A 16,459-nucleotide genomic window follows, 5' to 3' on the forward strand; every position below is an offset into this window, starting at 1 on the left:
GGTGCATGTGTATTGTTCACCTCAAGATGCACTATGAGAAGACAGCAGGCTGGTGGAGGAAGTGTTATTCTCTGGGCAATGGTTTGCTAGGAAACCTGGATTCCTGTGGATGTAACTTTGACAAAAACCTACCTAAACATTGTTGTAGACCACACACAGCCCTTCATGGCAATGGTGGTCCATGATGGCAGTGGCCTCTTTCATTAGGATAATGCACCCTAACACACTGCAACAAATGTTCAGGAATGGTTTGATGTTCAAAGCTTGGCTTCCAAAACCCCCAGATCACAATCCGATTTAGTATCATTAGCAAGGGTGGCCAACGTCAGTCCCGGAGAGCCACAGTCCTGCAGACCTCAGATCCAACCCTAATCAAACACACCAGAGCAAGCTAATTAAGGTCTAAGGGTTACTAGCAGGAAGGTAAGTTTTTATCAAGGTTGGAACAAAACTCTGCAGGAGTGTGGCTCGCCAAGACTGACGCTGACCACCCCTGCTATATAGGGTGTGCTGGACCAACAAACTCTATCCATACAGACCCCACCTCACAACTTAATGGATCTGCTGCTAATGTCTTGGTGCCAGACACCCCAGGACACGTTCAGAAGTCTTGTGGAGTCCATGCCTTGATGGATCGGACCTGTTTTGGTAGCACAAGGGGGACCTACACAAAATTAGGCGGGTGGTTTTATTGTTGTTGGCTGATCAGTGTGTATATAAACTCAGAAAAAAATAGGACTCGGGTTTCAGAACATTATTGGAAATGGTTTAAACAAGGTTTTACATGCTTGTTCAACGGACCATAAACAATTATTGCACATGCACCAGTGGAACAGTTCTTTAGACACTTTTATGGTTTACAGGCAGCAGACAATTAAGGTCAGTTACAATTACTTAAGAGACCTTTCTACTGACTCTGAAAAGCACCAAAAGATGCCCAGACTCCTTAAACATGCCATACGGTACTTCTGCTGTAAGGAAAACATGACTGCAGGTGTGGCAAAAAAAAAAAAAAAAAATGCCAATGTCCATAACAAAAGATGCTTAAGACAGCTGATCATCCTTGCAATGTCAACCCACATATAATCATGTCCTCCCATGTTCAAAAACTTGCAATTGCCTGGTGGAAAACTGGTGCAGTCCATGTGGAAAAGATGCACTATAGTATTTATAGCAGCTGGTGGCCACAGAAGATACCAGCAACTACTTTTAATATTGCCCCAAACCCAACCCAACCCACCCTGTTCATCCATAAAAAAAAAATATATTTTTAATCTTAATTCAAGCTTTGTAAATAAATGCTTTAAATACATTGAGTGCTATTTATATTAAGAGTCAGGGACGTGCACAGGCATTTTGAGGGGCAGGGGCTCAAGTGAAATAAAGGGCACCTCTCATAATTAGTTTTTTTTTTTTTTAAACAAAAAAGTATATATATATATATATATATATATATATATATATATATATATATATATATATATATATATATATATATATATATTAACGCAACTCTGACTTCCTTTTAAAAAAAAATAATTTAAAGTTTTAATTTTATCTTCCTCAAACTCACACAATTGTTTCATTTTCAAAAGATGTCTACAAAATAATCAGTTCACAGAAACCATGGTCTCCTTAGTATTCACTAGGTTTATAGAGCAGCAAAGGAAACCATTCCACAATGTGCATGTTTTGAAAACATTTTCTATGCTACTAGTTTCAAGTATATATGCAGAGTTCAGATGCAAAAGCCTCTAAGTGCCATCTGAAATTTTCTTATGAGCTTTTTTTTTCAAGCTCGTATTTAAGTTCAGTAATTTAACCTAAATGACAATTAATAGGTAATTTTCATTGCCAGTAATGTGAAATAAGTGAACATAAACATACAAGCTTGATAAAAATGATCATTATTGAAGGAAATTTCAGATGGCACTTAGAGGATTTTTCATCTGAACTCTTCATATTTAGAATAACCTAAATAACTGCATCAAACAGAGGGGCGTGTTTTACTAATAATTTGTTTATTTTTGCACAAGGCACTACATCGTTTTAATTATTTTGGTGTTATCAGAATACATAACACTTTAAAATTAAACTTACCAAAATAATTGAGTAAAAATTCAATAAAAGCCAATGTCATGTATGTATTTGTGGTGGTATGGAATACTATTTTATAAAGGTTTCGAGGAAATAAAAAAGTTAAATTACTTAAATAGTTAATTTATAAATATTGTTATTTTTAAAGTTTAATGTTAACTTATTTCTACTCAGTTTTATTTATTAATGTACCAGATGCAGTTACTCAGATTTACTACATTTTTTAGAGTGTATCCTCCATCTGTTTGCATCTGTAGATTTCTTCTAAATTCACCAATTTAGATTTCTAAATTTCAGGGGGCAAGACTCTTGATGTAAGTCAATAACTGGGGACGTTCTGTATATGCAAATTAGGCGTCAACTAGTTAAAATGCGCACATTTGCATCTAATTGACAGGGAAATGCAGGTAAATAGGATAAACAAAATAACTAAAGCATATCACCTGGTGGTGATATATGCTTATTTTATTAACTTATTTTATTACATGGCTTGGTTGAATTCCAATGTAGAATGCGGTCTGTTATAACCAACAGACCGCTGTGCGGAGTATAACAGGCCGTTGCCATGAAAAACAGAGCGTTGCTATGGACTCACATGATTCTAACCGTAGAGACGGAGCGGACTATTTTCTTTAGCGGAAGAGGGAACGCTTCAGAACTTCTGACCTGATATTTAGATACTATATTTCAATAAATATATTTGTTTGACAGGGAAGCTGTGTGCAAACAGAAATATATATTATTTTTCAAAAATAAAAAAAAAAGCATCCCAGAAAAAAGGGCACTTTCTCTCCAGGAATAAAAAGGGCAGGTGCTCAAGCCCCCTTTCATGTCTATGTGTGCACGTGCCTGTTAAGAGTTCTGAAATGGGTTCTAAATGGAAAAACAAAATTAGGTAACAAGTTTTTTTTTGCCTTAAAGCTCATTTTAGTTACGGTTATGAAATTTAAATGAGTTTCTCACTCAATATTTCAAGATAAGTGCAATAACCTGCTTGTGTAGTACAAAATCGAAGGTCCTACTAACTTATATCTCTTATAATATCTCTTTTTTTTTAGTTCTGCTAATTTAGGATTTTATTTAACAGTTTGTTTGCATTTGTGATGATGAATTCAAATTCACATAATTCCCTTAACAGAGCTTGTTACTGTAAAAGACTAAATACATATTGTATAATAACTTCCTACAACAATAGAAATTTTGTTTGACAACATGCTATACAACTCTGTTTCAATAAATGTGAATGCAACAAATCAGTCTTTTAGAATTTTTTTTTTAAGAATCTTGCAAAATGTTCAAGCAAATCTTTACAAAACATTGCAATCCACTGTATACATTTCTTTTTACTTCAAATAACCTCCCCATTCTTAATCTTTATGAAGAAAATTCAAACAAATGGTACAAAAGTAAAATATTTCTGTCCATAAGATGGGATTTCAAAAAAGGAATTTCAGTCACAAGGGATTAGGTGGTTATAAAGAATAATTACATGTATTTTCTTCTCTTCATATAGAAAATTGACAAACATTGAAATTGAAAGTGAAGATGAGTTTCAGAAACATAGTATGCAACTCCAAATGTCCATGGGATCATGCTGTTTAAGTTATTGGTTTATGAGTTTACTAATAAAGAGGGACAAAGTGTTTATGGTTCCTGGGGTTTGACACTGGGTTCTGTGTCTACTTTGTGCTCACTGCTCTGGGCAGAACCACTGGTAACATCAGTCTTGGACCTCTTGGATTCAGGAGGTTTGCATGCTGGGTCGCTGGGGGGAGATGGTCTCTCTGTGATGAACAAATATTTGTAAATGACCGGTAAGACCGTGTGCACAAATATACAAACAACAACAATTCATTTACATGCTTCTTACACATAAAGCAACAGCAAAATGACAGCAAAATATGAACAAATATGGTTAAATACAAAATAGTCTTTTAGGCAACTCAAAATGAGATTGAGAAACAAATAATTTTCTAAAACAAAAAATGATGGATATTTAAAGCAAACATTGAAAAACCACTTCAACATAAAAAAAATCTAAACTTACATAAAAAGCAAAACTTAAAAGCAAGGGCCTACTAACCGTGTTTGGCTTTCTCTGTGGAAGATGGGGTGACCAAAGAAATGGGGGATTTGGAGACAACTGGAGTCAGTGAAATTCGTCTGAAAAAAATAAATAATAATTTTTACATAGTTGATTTATTGTGCACATCATCTTTACTGCTCAGGTCATGGATTAAGCTGTAACACTAAATCTATATAATTTCAGGGATACATGTATGGGTTGCCATAACAGTCAGACCAGGAAACTGAGAAATTAGTCGTCAGAAACACTACAGTTCAAAAGTCTGGGTCCGAAAAAGTTAAGTCTTTGAAAAAAAAAAGTTTCTTGTGCTTACCAAGACTGCATTTTATCAGTAAATAAGGCAATAAAAACAGTAATATTGTGAAATATGACCTTTTCGATTTTAATGTATTTGATGTATTGTAAAATGTAAATGTAAATTATTCCTGTGGTGGCAGAGCTGAATTTTCAGCATCATTACTCCATTCTTCAGCGTCACATGATCATTCAGAAATCATTCCAACATGCTGATTTGGTGATCAAGAAACATTTTGTCTTAACAGTTTTTCTGCTTATTTTTGTGAAAACTGAAACATTCTTTCATGATTCTTTAAATAGAAAGTTCAAAAGAAAACAATTTGAAATAGAAATCTTTTGAAAATTATAAATGTCTTTGCTGTCAAACAACAACAACAACAAAAGTCTTACTGACCCCAAGTGAATGCAAGCATAGTTAAAAAACAATGTTACATCAGATCATACCACAGATGTGCTGCCCTACCGAGGAGTTGGTCCTTTTGGAAATGTGGTATTTTTGGAGTTGAGGGGTCCCAGGGGAGTGCTAGGTGCTGTAAGAGGTGTAAGGGGTCCTCTGCTGGATCCAGGGGTGGAGGGAGCAGATTTGGGTGTGTTTGGGGCTGTACCGGGGGCAGCTGCCGGTGATTTGGGGGTGCTGGGTTTGCCCCAGCCCTCCAGGGTATTGAGTGTGATCCTTCTAGGCTGAGGTTTGGTTTTCAGTGCTTGAGGTGTGCGTTTCTCTTCTGGACCAGATACACTGGGGGTCTTGGAGGACGAGGGGCCAGCAGAACCCTCTTTCTCCTTTTCCTGTGCAGCAGGTGTATTTGCCTGGCGAGGAACCGGGGAAGCAGTCCTCCCATTAGCTGAGGGTCTCTTGCCTTTCTTCTCATTAGTAGAAGATGGAGTCACCATCTCCAGTGGAGGTCGCTCTTTCAATGGGGTGCCCAGCTCCCCTTCCTCAAATGACACGAAGGAACAGTAGCCGTCAGTAGATGACACTGCCAAGAAGGAGCCATCACGAGACCTGTAGAACAACATCCATAACAGCAAATGTGTTAAATGTGTCAATGAAGTTAATATCAAAATTACTCTAGATTTTTGAGGTCTGCATTTTCTATAACTTGAACAATAACACTGGCTGGTCAACTGCCATGCATTTCACCACAGATAAAGTTAATCTTAACAGACAAGAACATATTCTGTACTCATCTGTGACTCACAAGAAATGGCAGTATTTGGTTGCATTGGCTACATATAAATTATTAATTTCCTAGTAAAGCAGAAACAATGGCCAGGATTCAAGTAAAACAAATCAGGCTGATGTGCAGCTGAGTCTAGAGGTCAAAAAGCCTGAAATAAATAAATAAAACACCACCTACATCACCACAAATTATTTGGGAAGGTTTCAAAAAAATCCTCTGCTCTCATCCAAAAAATAATTCCAGAACATTCAGTTGCCAGACACTAATGGAACTTCTTACTGGGCTTAGTGGGCTGGGTTCTATGGTCAGATGAAAAAAAAAAAAGTTACACACAGGGATGAAAAGAGTAGCCCATGTGTACAATTAAATATACTGCTGTATCTTCAATGCTGTTAACTATTTTCCTGCTGGAGGTCCTGGACATCTTGTTCAGATGCATGGCATCATAGATTCTATCGAACTAAAAAAAAAAAATTGCTAGAAATCTTATAATGAGCTTTGTTTGGATTTTCCATCAGGACAATGATTCATTGACAAAACACTTCAAGAACTACAACAAATGGGTCGTTTGGGCTACTGTGTGCTTCTTCCAGATATTGTGAGGCCAAAATGTTACTCATTTAAATAATTCCTCCCCACAGAATACACACACACACACACACACACACAAAGACAAGGCCTGGATGAGCTGCACAAGTGAGGACAAAGTAGAAAAAAGATCTGCTTTAATAAGGTGATGAATCCATTGTTTTTTCCATCCCAGTTCCAAAACCCCTTTGTTTGGCCTTTATAAGGCAGAAAAACATTTTTACCATTTTAATTCCAACTTTATCTGTGCGGTGCACATTTTACAGAGGACAGCAGTATGTCAAAATGAATGCCATCAATAATATTTACAGCTGAGCAGATGAAACATGTAGTTATGGTAAGGGTGTGACATTTCCGGCACACGCACTTAGCAGTTCAAACACAACACAAAGTTCTTAATTCAGAAAGAGGGCTTTCAATGAAACAGGAACTAAACAGCGTTTGAAACTGACTGGGAGAAGAGGTGTTGCACTATGTAAAATACGTGAAAAATTATGCGTTTTTTGGAACAATCAAGCATGAAAACTTATTCTCAACTCTTCAGTTATAAGCCCAACTCCAACCACAGGTTCGAGTCTTGGTGCTGGCAGGAGTTGGGAGGAGTGAATGAACACCCTCAATACCCATGGCTGAGGTGCCCTTGAGCAAGGCACTGAACCCGCCGTTGCTCCCCGGGCGCTGGATCTATAGCTTCCCCTTTGCTACGGGTGTGTGTTCATGGTGTGTGCGCTTGGATGGGTTAAATGCAGAGCACCAATTACGAGTATGGGTAACAATACTTGGCAAATGTCACGACTTTCACTTTTACTTCTAATACACCCCAAAAAAACAAATCAAGACTTCGTAAAAAGGTGTACTATGACCCGTTTAAGGTTCTGCCAAGGCCATTTCAGAGATCCTATATGGAGGAGGAGTAGTCTCTGATCTCGTCAGGTATTCTCCAAACTCATCAGACATTATAGGAGAAGACTCAAGAGTGTTGTAATCTTGGCAAAATGAGGTTGAAAAATATTGAATAAAAGTGTGCCATTAATTGCGGCCAATGTGTATTAGAGAACAGCTATTTTTTTCATAATGAGATTTCAAAATAAAATAAAATTTACATGTATAAAATATAACACTTAATAAAATAGCATGTTTTACTACTGACAGGTTTATGAACAAAGCATTTCTAAAGATCACATTTTTGTAACTCCAAATATACCTGGTCATTTCAGGCTACCACATGCACCTACACTGGGACACATTTTGTGGACAGAAGCATCTTCCTCCTGCTATCACCATGTAGAACAGGATTCCTCAAATCTTGCCCTGGAGGGCAAATCTGCTGCAGAGTTTAGCTACAACCCTTATCAAACTCACCTACCTGTGATTTTCTAATGATCCTGAAGACATTGATTAGCATGCTCAGGTGTGTTTGATTTGGGTTAGAGCTAAACTATGCAGGAAAGTGGATCTCTTGGGCCAGATTTGAATATCCCTGATGTAGAACAAGCACAACTTAAGTCACGTAAAAATAACAGGCCCAAAACACCTACAAGTCTGTGCAACTTACCAGCTGAGATCACTCAGTGTGTGGTAGTGGATGTTGGACACGTATCCAAACGGCAGCGCCTGTTGTGTGTCATAAAAGAAGATTGAGTCTTCAGATGCAACTGCGAACACCAGCCGATATGGCAAATTAAACGTGTTTGACACTGGCTTCAGTGAACCACCTGTGAAACATAAAAGGACAGCACTGTCTTTCCATTGCATGCATGTGACATAAGTGGAACAGTTTGTGAAGGGTATTGGGTGTACCTTCAGCTGTTTTTGTCCTCAGCTCATAGTACACTGGGCTGCAGCGCACAGCCAGTGTCGCTTTAGATGGACATGGCAGATGAGCAATGGGCCTGACACACAAACACACGTCAAACACTAAACATGGTAACAAAAATCAATACGGTCTCAGCAGTCAGGCTGTGTATTGTAAACCATTTTCATTTACCAAAAATACACAAGATGGAACATTTTATGGTGCGGTAAGATTTTGTAAATGTTTTTGAATCTTATGTTCAGCAAGGATGCATCTATTTGAATAAAACTACTGTGAGATATTATTTCAATTTTAAATAACTCTTTTCTATTTGAATATTTAAAAATGCAATTTATTCCTGTGATAGCAAAGCTGAATTTTCCATAGCCATTACTCAAGTCTTCAGCATGCCATGATCCTTCAAAAATTAATCTAATAAACTGATTTGGTGCTCAATGTTGAGAACAGTAGTGTTGATTATGTTGATTGTGAAATTTGTGGTATGTTTTCGGGCCTAACTAATGAATAATAATCAGAGGTGGAAAGTAACGAATTACATTTACTCGCGTTACTGTAATTGAGTAGCTTTTTTGTGTACTAATACTTTTTAAAGTAATTTTTTAAATCTGTAATTTTACTTTTACTTGAGTATATTTTGTTTAAAGTATTGTACTTCGCTACATTTTAAAACTCATTAATTACGGAGTAAAGAAAAAATAAAAATCGCTCCCTGGAAACTACGTCAGTAAATAATGGGCAGGAGGGCAAACTGGCGCTAAAATCACAAGAAAGATGCAGACGGTCAAAACAGGCGTTAGTGGTGCAGACATCGCTGAAAACGAAACCCCGTCATATTCTGAAGTTGAACTCGAAGGAAATGAAGCGAACCCCTGGCCATATGTATGCTCTATTATGCAGTGTAAGCTGTACTTGCCTAGGAAGACCAAACTAGCAGCTTATAAAATCTCGACAAGACATCAACCCTTCGCAAGAATGTAGAGGTAAGCTAAATAATTGCATCGTTGCATTGGTGGTTAAAATGAAGCTTTGACATTTTAGCAAGAGGTTTTGCACAAATTAGCCAAAAAGACAGTGGTGAGGAGTGTGCTATATATATCGTCTGCGATAATATCATATTTTTTGTTTTAATGATGTGCATGCGCATTTATAGTGCGTTCTTTCACTGTGTGATTCAGTCTCCTAAAATGCATTTAGAATGATCACAAAATTGAAGATATAAGGGCAGAAAATTCACATATTTATATAATTTCATATATTAAATCAAAATCACAAAGAATGCCGTCTTTTCCTCCAAAAATCATCATGAATATATACATACATATATATAACAGTTCAGTAAACAAGTTAATTAAGAGACTTGCGTTTTAGACACCATATTGCCTTTTTTTAGCTCTATTTCTACACCAGAAAATAATTCCAAACACAGCCACCAAAGCACAGTTTTGCGTCTCTGAGCAACGTGACAGTGTTTCGTTCCTGAATGAATCAACCGTTTAAATGATTCGGTTCAATCGCAATTACTCAATTATTAACAGTGACTTGCTGACACCATAGATATCATATATATGGCTGACACATACTGGCCATTTTAATTTCACATTTAAAGTATCTTTTGATTTTTTTTTAATAATTAATTTCTTATCATTTCAAATGAGTATTCAACATTTTATGTCTTGTATATCAAAACATTATTCATGCATTTGTAACTGCAGGTTAAATGCATTCTTGTCCTGCACTAAACAGTGTAATACATCTAAATGCCACTTCCAATGAATCTTCTGCATTAAAAGATGAGTTTGTTCATACTGATTTGCCTGGTAACAGCCCAAATGTTTTATTATTCTAAATAACTGATTCCTTTAATTAAAAACAACTAGTTTGAGATTAATAGACCTATCCCAGGGGTGTCAAACTCAGTTCCTGGAGGGTCGTAGCCCTGCAGAGTTTAGTTCTAACCCTGCTCCAGCACACATATCATGTAGTTTTCAAATAAACCTAAATGATTAGATTAGCTGGATCAGGTGTGTTTAATTAGGGTTAAATCTAAACTGTGCAGGACTGTGGCCCTCCAGGAACTGAGTTTGACACCCTTGGCCTGTCCCATTTTTGACTCACTCCCACTGTTAAAATGTAGCTAAGTAGTTTTTACTCTGAGTAAATTTTAAATGAGCTACTTTTTACTTTTACTTGAGTTGATTTTTAGACTGGTACTTTTACTTGTACTTGTACTTAAGTAAAATTTCATTAATGTAATGGTACTTTTACTTGAGTAGAATATTTTTGTACTCTATCCACCTCTGATAATAATGTACAAACACAAGTATTTATTTGAATTAGAAATCTTTTCTAACATAAATGTCTTAACTATCACTTTTAGTAAATGTAATGCATACTTGCTGAATAAAAATATGCTTCCCCATCCAATAAAACACAAACCTCTTGAAGCTTTTTCTGGAGAATACGTATGTTGTGTTTGTGACATTCTCTCCAGCCTCGACACACCCGGCTAAAAATAAAATGAGTAAATAAACATTTTCCATATTGACTACACAAGGAATGCACATGGACACTAGGCCAAAAATACACACTGTTAATATGTTGAATAGTTCTAACAAAACATTAAAAAGTTTGTTATAACTACTCACCCATACATTACATAAACATTCTGAGTAAACGCACGTTAAAGGCCCCGTCCACACAGAGAAGCGTTTCTGTGAATACGCACAAATATTTTAGTGGATAGGTATTTTGTCCACATGGATCTGGTGTTTTCGTGTGGACAGCGAATCCGTATATTTTCTGAAACGATGACGTCATCAGCCCACGCTTCGCCCCTAGTCAAATAATGCTACGTCACGTAACAGCAACAAGAACATGAACAAACACTGAATGATTGTCTTTTTATTATCTAACATTAACACAGATTAATAAATGTAATGCTCCATGTTCGTTTGTATACCACGCGCAAGGTTTATGCATAGTCCATGTCTTCTCCATTTTTTGTGTATCTGTGGCAGAATTACAGTGCCACATACTGGTCTGGCATGTATACTACATCGTTTTCTGTTGGTTTTGTGGTTTTGTGTGGACGCAGACATTTCTTGAGGCGAGGAGAAAAAAAAAAGATCGGATAGGGAAAGCCCTGGATTCGTGTGGATATAGCCAAAGTGTGTGTGTGTGTATATATATATATATATATATATATATATATAAATAAAATAAATAAAAGTGCACCTGGTGCAAGGAGGAATGACCCATCAGGTGTGAATGTGAGACGTCTGAAGAAAGATCTCATGCTGTCATCATGGAACATTCTGTAGTTCTTCACCTGCACAAAAGTGAGTAAATCACAACAATAATAATAAAGAAGACCTTTTAAAATCTGAGAAGTACTCAAACACTGTTATTGACTGATGTGGGCAATCTCTTAATAAATATCAGCTTTATTGAAAAATAAAGGCCGGCTGAAGATCCCAGTGACACTCACCTCTCCGTCTGCAGCTGCGGCTGAGGTCATCTTACTCACACTGTGAGCTTTTTTCCTGTTGTGAGCATTGTACACACGCATAACCCTAAGACACACAGATTTTACATGCTGTCAGTATGCAAAACCATGTAAAAAAAGGTTTAATCTAAAAATTCTCATGATAAGACTCTTGGCTATGATTATCTGTAATGGCTTGAAATTAAGCCATTTATATCAGCATACTAACCTATCACAGCTTAATGTGCTGATGTACTGTCCGAGAGGGTCCCATGCTACTCCTTGCACATAACTCTTATGATCATTAAAAATGCACATCTTTTGACCTGCAAACAAATCAGACACTGAATTCAATAACCACAAAACATTTTCTAAAGTTCTGATAACTAAAAAAAACTATTCACTGTCATAATTTACAACACGCATCACTTCATCAAAAGCAAAAAATATGCAAGTCAATAGTCCTGCTTCAGGTTTCATACTAGAGCTGAAGATCTTCGACTGAATACGACAGGTATAATTTAGATTATTTTACATGGGCTCGGGTTTGCACTCCAGTTTGCGAGGTAAATGAGCGGTCATGTGATGTGTTTCGATTAGCTCAAGAAAGATGCAAAAAAATGTATGCAGAGTAGGTGTAACAGAGGCTTGCCTCTGGTGATTACATTTTGATTGCACCAGCAACTAAAGCAAAGTCTATGGAATTACATTTGTTTCAATAAAAATGAACGAAACTTTATAAAACTGAACGTAACTTTTTCAGAAACTATCAAAAATATGCCATTACAAAAGAAAAAAAACAATGAAACTGAAAAAAATTAACTCAGTTGCACAAATGTAACAGGCTCTTCAAATATGCTTCATTTTTGTTAATGTTTTTCAAAGATTCGTTTTCGCTGATCGTGGATTCTGAATGCATTGCCACAGATTTTGCTTTTGCTTCACAGTTTTTTGTTTGGAGTTTTGACACAAACTTCTCGTGGGGGCGGGGTTAACAGTGATCTACTCTGATTGGATAGTGAGCTTTTGATGGACAGGTGCTCTCTGACCGGGAAGTACAGACGTCACTCAGTCAGTGGCACCAGAGAGTGGCACGCATATTGGAAGGCTCTCGCGGTGATTTGTATACTAAATATGTAAATAATATTTGAACTTCGATCGTCTCAGTCTGTAAAGATGAGCTCTTGTCCTTCAAGGCAGCTTGAAGTAAGCTTGTGTTACTGAATTTTTTTCTTTTTCTTTTTTAATTAATGCAGAAAACAAAAACATACATACATCACATAATATCAACCACAAAAAAACAAACAAAAAACAAAAACAAAGAATAAAATAGAACTAAAGAAAAGAGGGACAAAATCTAAAAATCACACATGATCAAAGGCGGAGCATATTCTAACAGTCCTTTCTTTTTAGACACTGAGATTACATTCAAATAGTTTTCCATTTCTTTTAGAAAAACAGAGAAGACAGGTTTACAGTTGGAGAATTTGCATTTGTGAATGTGAAATTTGTTTAGGAAAAAATTTAAATTAATAACAAAACTGATATTTTTGTTTGTGGGGTCATAATACCCAAATATAAGGTTTTTCATATGTACTGAGAAGCCTGGCAAAATCTTACACTTGACAAACACACCAATATCATCCCAAAGTTTCTGAGTGTAGTGACATGACCAAAATAGTGTACAGTTTCTTCAGAACTCGAACAAAAAGAGCGTGTAAGATCAATGTCAGATTTAAATCTTTGTATAAACTTCTTTACAGGGTAGAACCTGTGTATGAGCTTAAAATAAATTTCTTTGAATTTGTCTGTAAAAAAATAATTTTTGCGGTAGAGACCAGATTTAATCACCACGAGAGCTTTCAATATGCGCGGCGCGCGCCACTGAGTGGCGTCTGTACTTCCCAGTCAGAGAGCACCTGTCCATCAAGAACTGTCCATCCAATCAGAGTAGATCACTGTTAACCCCGCCCCCACGAGAAGTTTGTGTCAAAACTCCAAACGAAAAACTGCGAAACAAAAGTGAAGTCTGTGGCAATGCATTCAGAATCCACGATCAGCGAAAACGAATATTTGAAAAACATTAACAAAAATGAAGCATATTTGAAGAGCCTGTTACATTTGTGCAACAGAGTTATTTTTTTTCAATTTTCATTCTGTTTTTTTTTCTTTTGTAATTGCCTATGTTTGATAGTTTCTGAAAAAGTTACGTTCAGTTTTATAAAGTTACGTTCATTATTATTGAACTAAATGTAATTCCATAAAGTCTGAGGTGTGGAAAAGTTTTGACCGTGTTTATAATGAGAATAATGAGCGAATAATGACGCACCATCAGTGAGCGCAAGAACGCGCTGAAGCCATCTACAGTGGATTCAATCATTTTCCTCCACAAAAACATGTAGGCCTAGCCTAATCTGTGCGTAAAGGTTTTTCAAATTATAACTAAATATTAATTCTTAAATGCATAATGTAGGCAGAGTATATAGGCTAATGTTGGCATTATTCTTTTATTAAATCTCAGCTGCTAGTGGCGAAGCAAATCCGGTGTAGCCTTTATATTAATTTCGTTATTGCCAAATACCCATCTTAATTTAGAATTTATCTTAATTTAAGGACTCGTTTTTATTGGTGCGCTGGCCTATTTATAGGCTAAATGAGCCTGTGCCTAGGCCTATTTAGAGTGCTGAGATGTTACAATGTTACAGGGGACTTATTTTATTCTTTGTTCAAACTTCAAAGTGGCCTATAGCTTACGTTAGTTATGAATAAATTATGTTAAAAGATGTATAAATTACTCATTCGTGACAAAAGGCAAAAGTGCTGTGTGTCAATCAAAATGTACTTGTCGGGCTTGGGCCGAAATCTGTCGGGCCTAACTTTTAATGCCAGATTACAGCTCTATTTCATACCCTTATTAACATCCCACATGATGGCAGTGTTGTCCACAGAGCCCGAAACCATGAAGTTCCCATCGCTGGTCCATGAGATATCATATACATCCTCAATATGTCCCCTAACAAACAGACAACAACAGGAGTATTCAAGATATGTCTCAAAAGTAAATAACTTATGGTTGCAATGAAATGGAAGTAGTGGCAGATTTTTGTTTCATATTGTTACATACGTCCGAGTTAAATGGTTTATTAAAAAAAGGATGGGGACATGATTTTATGCACTGGTTGTTAATTGGATGGAAGCAGATCATCTGAATGTGAGCTTGTAGTTGATTGTAAGAAAATGGTTGGGTTTAAATAAAAATAATAATAATCCAGCATACAAAAACAAATAGAAGTATCTAATTTCACTAAAGATTAAATTAGACTGATTTATGACATTTATGACTGAAAATTACAAATCTAAAAAAAAAAAAAAAAAAAAAAAAAAAAAAAAAAAAAAAAAAAAAAAAAACTTAAATGGATGTTTTGTGCACAAGAATAATAACAATTTATAAAACAGATAATGTGATTTTTTATGTAAAAGACAGGCAAGGGGAACATTTTAAAAGAAGGAAAACAACAACAGCAACAACACTAAAATCAGACCTCAGTGTCTTGACCACACTCCAGGTCTCTTTATTGAGCTGATCATCTTCATTCTCCTGAAAAATCGGGGTTTGTTCAGGCTCCTTATTGTCATTCAGTTTCCAAAGCAAGATTGCAGCATCTTGAGAAAGAGAAATTTAATTAAACCATTTAAAGGCACTAGAAGCAATTTCAACCAGCTTACCCAGGTAATGATTAGACTTTAAACTCACCATCCCCTCCAGAAGCCAAGACCTCAGCGGTGGGTGAGAACCGCACTACGTTCACTGCTTTAGTGTGTCGTGCCAAGTTAGACAAAAACTCAACGACCGCCTTCCCATCAGGCCCTTTATCCACACGCCACATCTGAAAGAGAACAGCTCTCATCTTACAATCTGTAATGTGCCATCAGTGTTGATTTAGGAAGACACCTATGATGATGTATAACGTGAAGGCAGAGGCTCTGTCTTACCCGTACTGTGGTGTCCACCCCAGCTGTAGCAAGGCGCTGTGTCTTTCCCCCATCACTCTGCTGGAAATCCATACTGTACACCGGCTCCTTATTATGCCAGGCAATCTCACAAGTTACCACCTTCATCCTGACACCTGATGGACAAGGATATAAAGAGATACAAATATTAAAATCATGCAAAAAAGTAAAGGCAAAAGTAATATAACAGGAAAAAATATGAGAAAAACACAAACTGAAACTGTCAAAAGAGGAAATCCTTTAAAAAACAAAAGTAAAGCATTGATGTAACAAAAAGTGGAGTTGAAAGCAATGCTAACACCACACACATTTTTGGCTTAAAATTAAATAATTCATGGACATAGAGGCAGAAACTATTAAAAACAATTAATAAGCGTTCTCGCAAACCGTTAATCAGTAGCATTAACGCAGAACAAAGAAACCATCACCTTGGATAATAAACGAATATTACAGCGTAATACGGACCAACTCACCTAACACAACAGTTCTCGGTGAAAACCAACATAACAGCACGTAATGTTAACCAAAAATAGATGAAGAAGTCACAGTGCATATAATTCAAAACTTACCAGTTGCGTTACTAAGACAGCTAAAGTTACAAAATCGTATCAATTGTTTAACACAGTTGCTAGCTACGTGTATCTCTCCCGCTTTCACCCAAACAGACGCCTTTCCCGCGCAACTTTCCGAAAACGAGCACTTCCGTTGTCGAAGGTTGCCAGATCCTACACAAACAATCCGAGGTTGGACTGTGATTTTGTCTTTATAATTATGGTGTTATTTGTAATAAGAAAAATGCGTATAAAATATTGTTTGGCGGTTTAGGTTAATCCAACAATAAAATAAACACCCTTATGTTACATATATTTAAAGGTATTTGGCAACTTAAACATTTATAT

At 36.4% G+C, this 16,459-nt stretch overlaps 1 protein-coding gene across 1 annotated transcript; it reads right to left on the minus strand.

Moving 5' to 3' along the window:
* Positions 1–3,437: 3,437 nt before the first annotated feature.
* Positions 3,438–16,281, minus strand: LOC132153003 (chromatin assembly factor 1 subunit B-like). The gene is made up of 14 exons (XM_059562072.1): positions 16,130–16,281; positions 15,543–15,676; positions 15,304–15,436; positions 15,092–15,212; positions 14,459–14,562; positions 11,779–11,875; positions 11,553–11,637; positions 11,300–11,393; positions 10,502–10,571; positions 8,050–8,141; positions 7,805–7,964; positions 4,944–5,483; positions 4,181–4,260; positions 3,438–3,881 (listed from the first exon to the last, which is right to left on the minus strand). The coding sequence occupies exons 2-14, from the start codon at positions 15,666–15,668 to the stop codon at positions 3,742–3,744; spliced, it is 1,842 nt and encodes a 613-aa protein (XP_059418055.1). The 5' UTR covers positions 15,669–15,676; positions 16,130–16,281; the 3' UTR covers positions 3,438–3,741.
* Positions 16,282–16,459: the final 178 nt, after the last annotated feature.

Source organism: Carassius carassius, chromosome 11 (genome assembly GCF_963082965.1).
Source record: "Carassius carassius chromosome 11, fCarCar2.1, whole genome shotgun sequence".
In the NCBI taxonomy this organism is placed as follows: Eukaryota; Metazoa; Chordata; class Actinopteri; order Cypriniformes; family Cyprinidae; genus Carassius; species Carassius carassius.

Excerpts from the sequence above, each read along its gene's own strand:
- LOC132153003 (XM_059562072.1), bottom strand. The coding sequence starts at position 15,668 with ATGAAGGTGGTAACTTGTGAGATTGCCTGGCATAATAAGGAGCCGGTG. Across the intron at positions 10,572-11,299 it reads GTCATTCCTCCTTGCACCAG|CCGGGTGTGTCGAGGCTGGA; the intron begins GTGCACTTTTAT and ends TTTTATTTTTAG. Across the intron at positions 3,882-4,180 it reads CACAGAGAAAGCCAAACACG|AGAGACCATCTCCCCCCAGC; the intron begins GTTAGTAGGCCC and ends TGTTCATCACAG.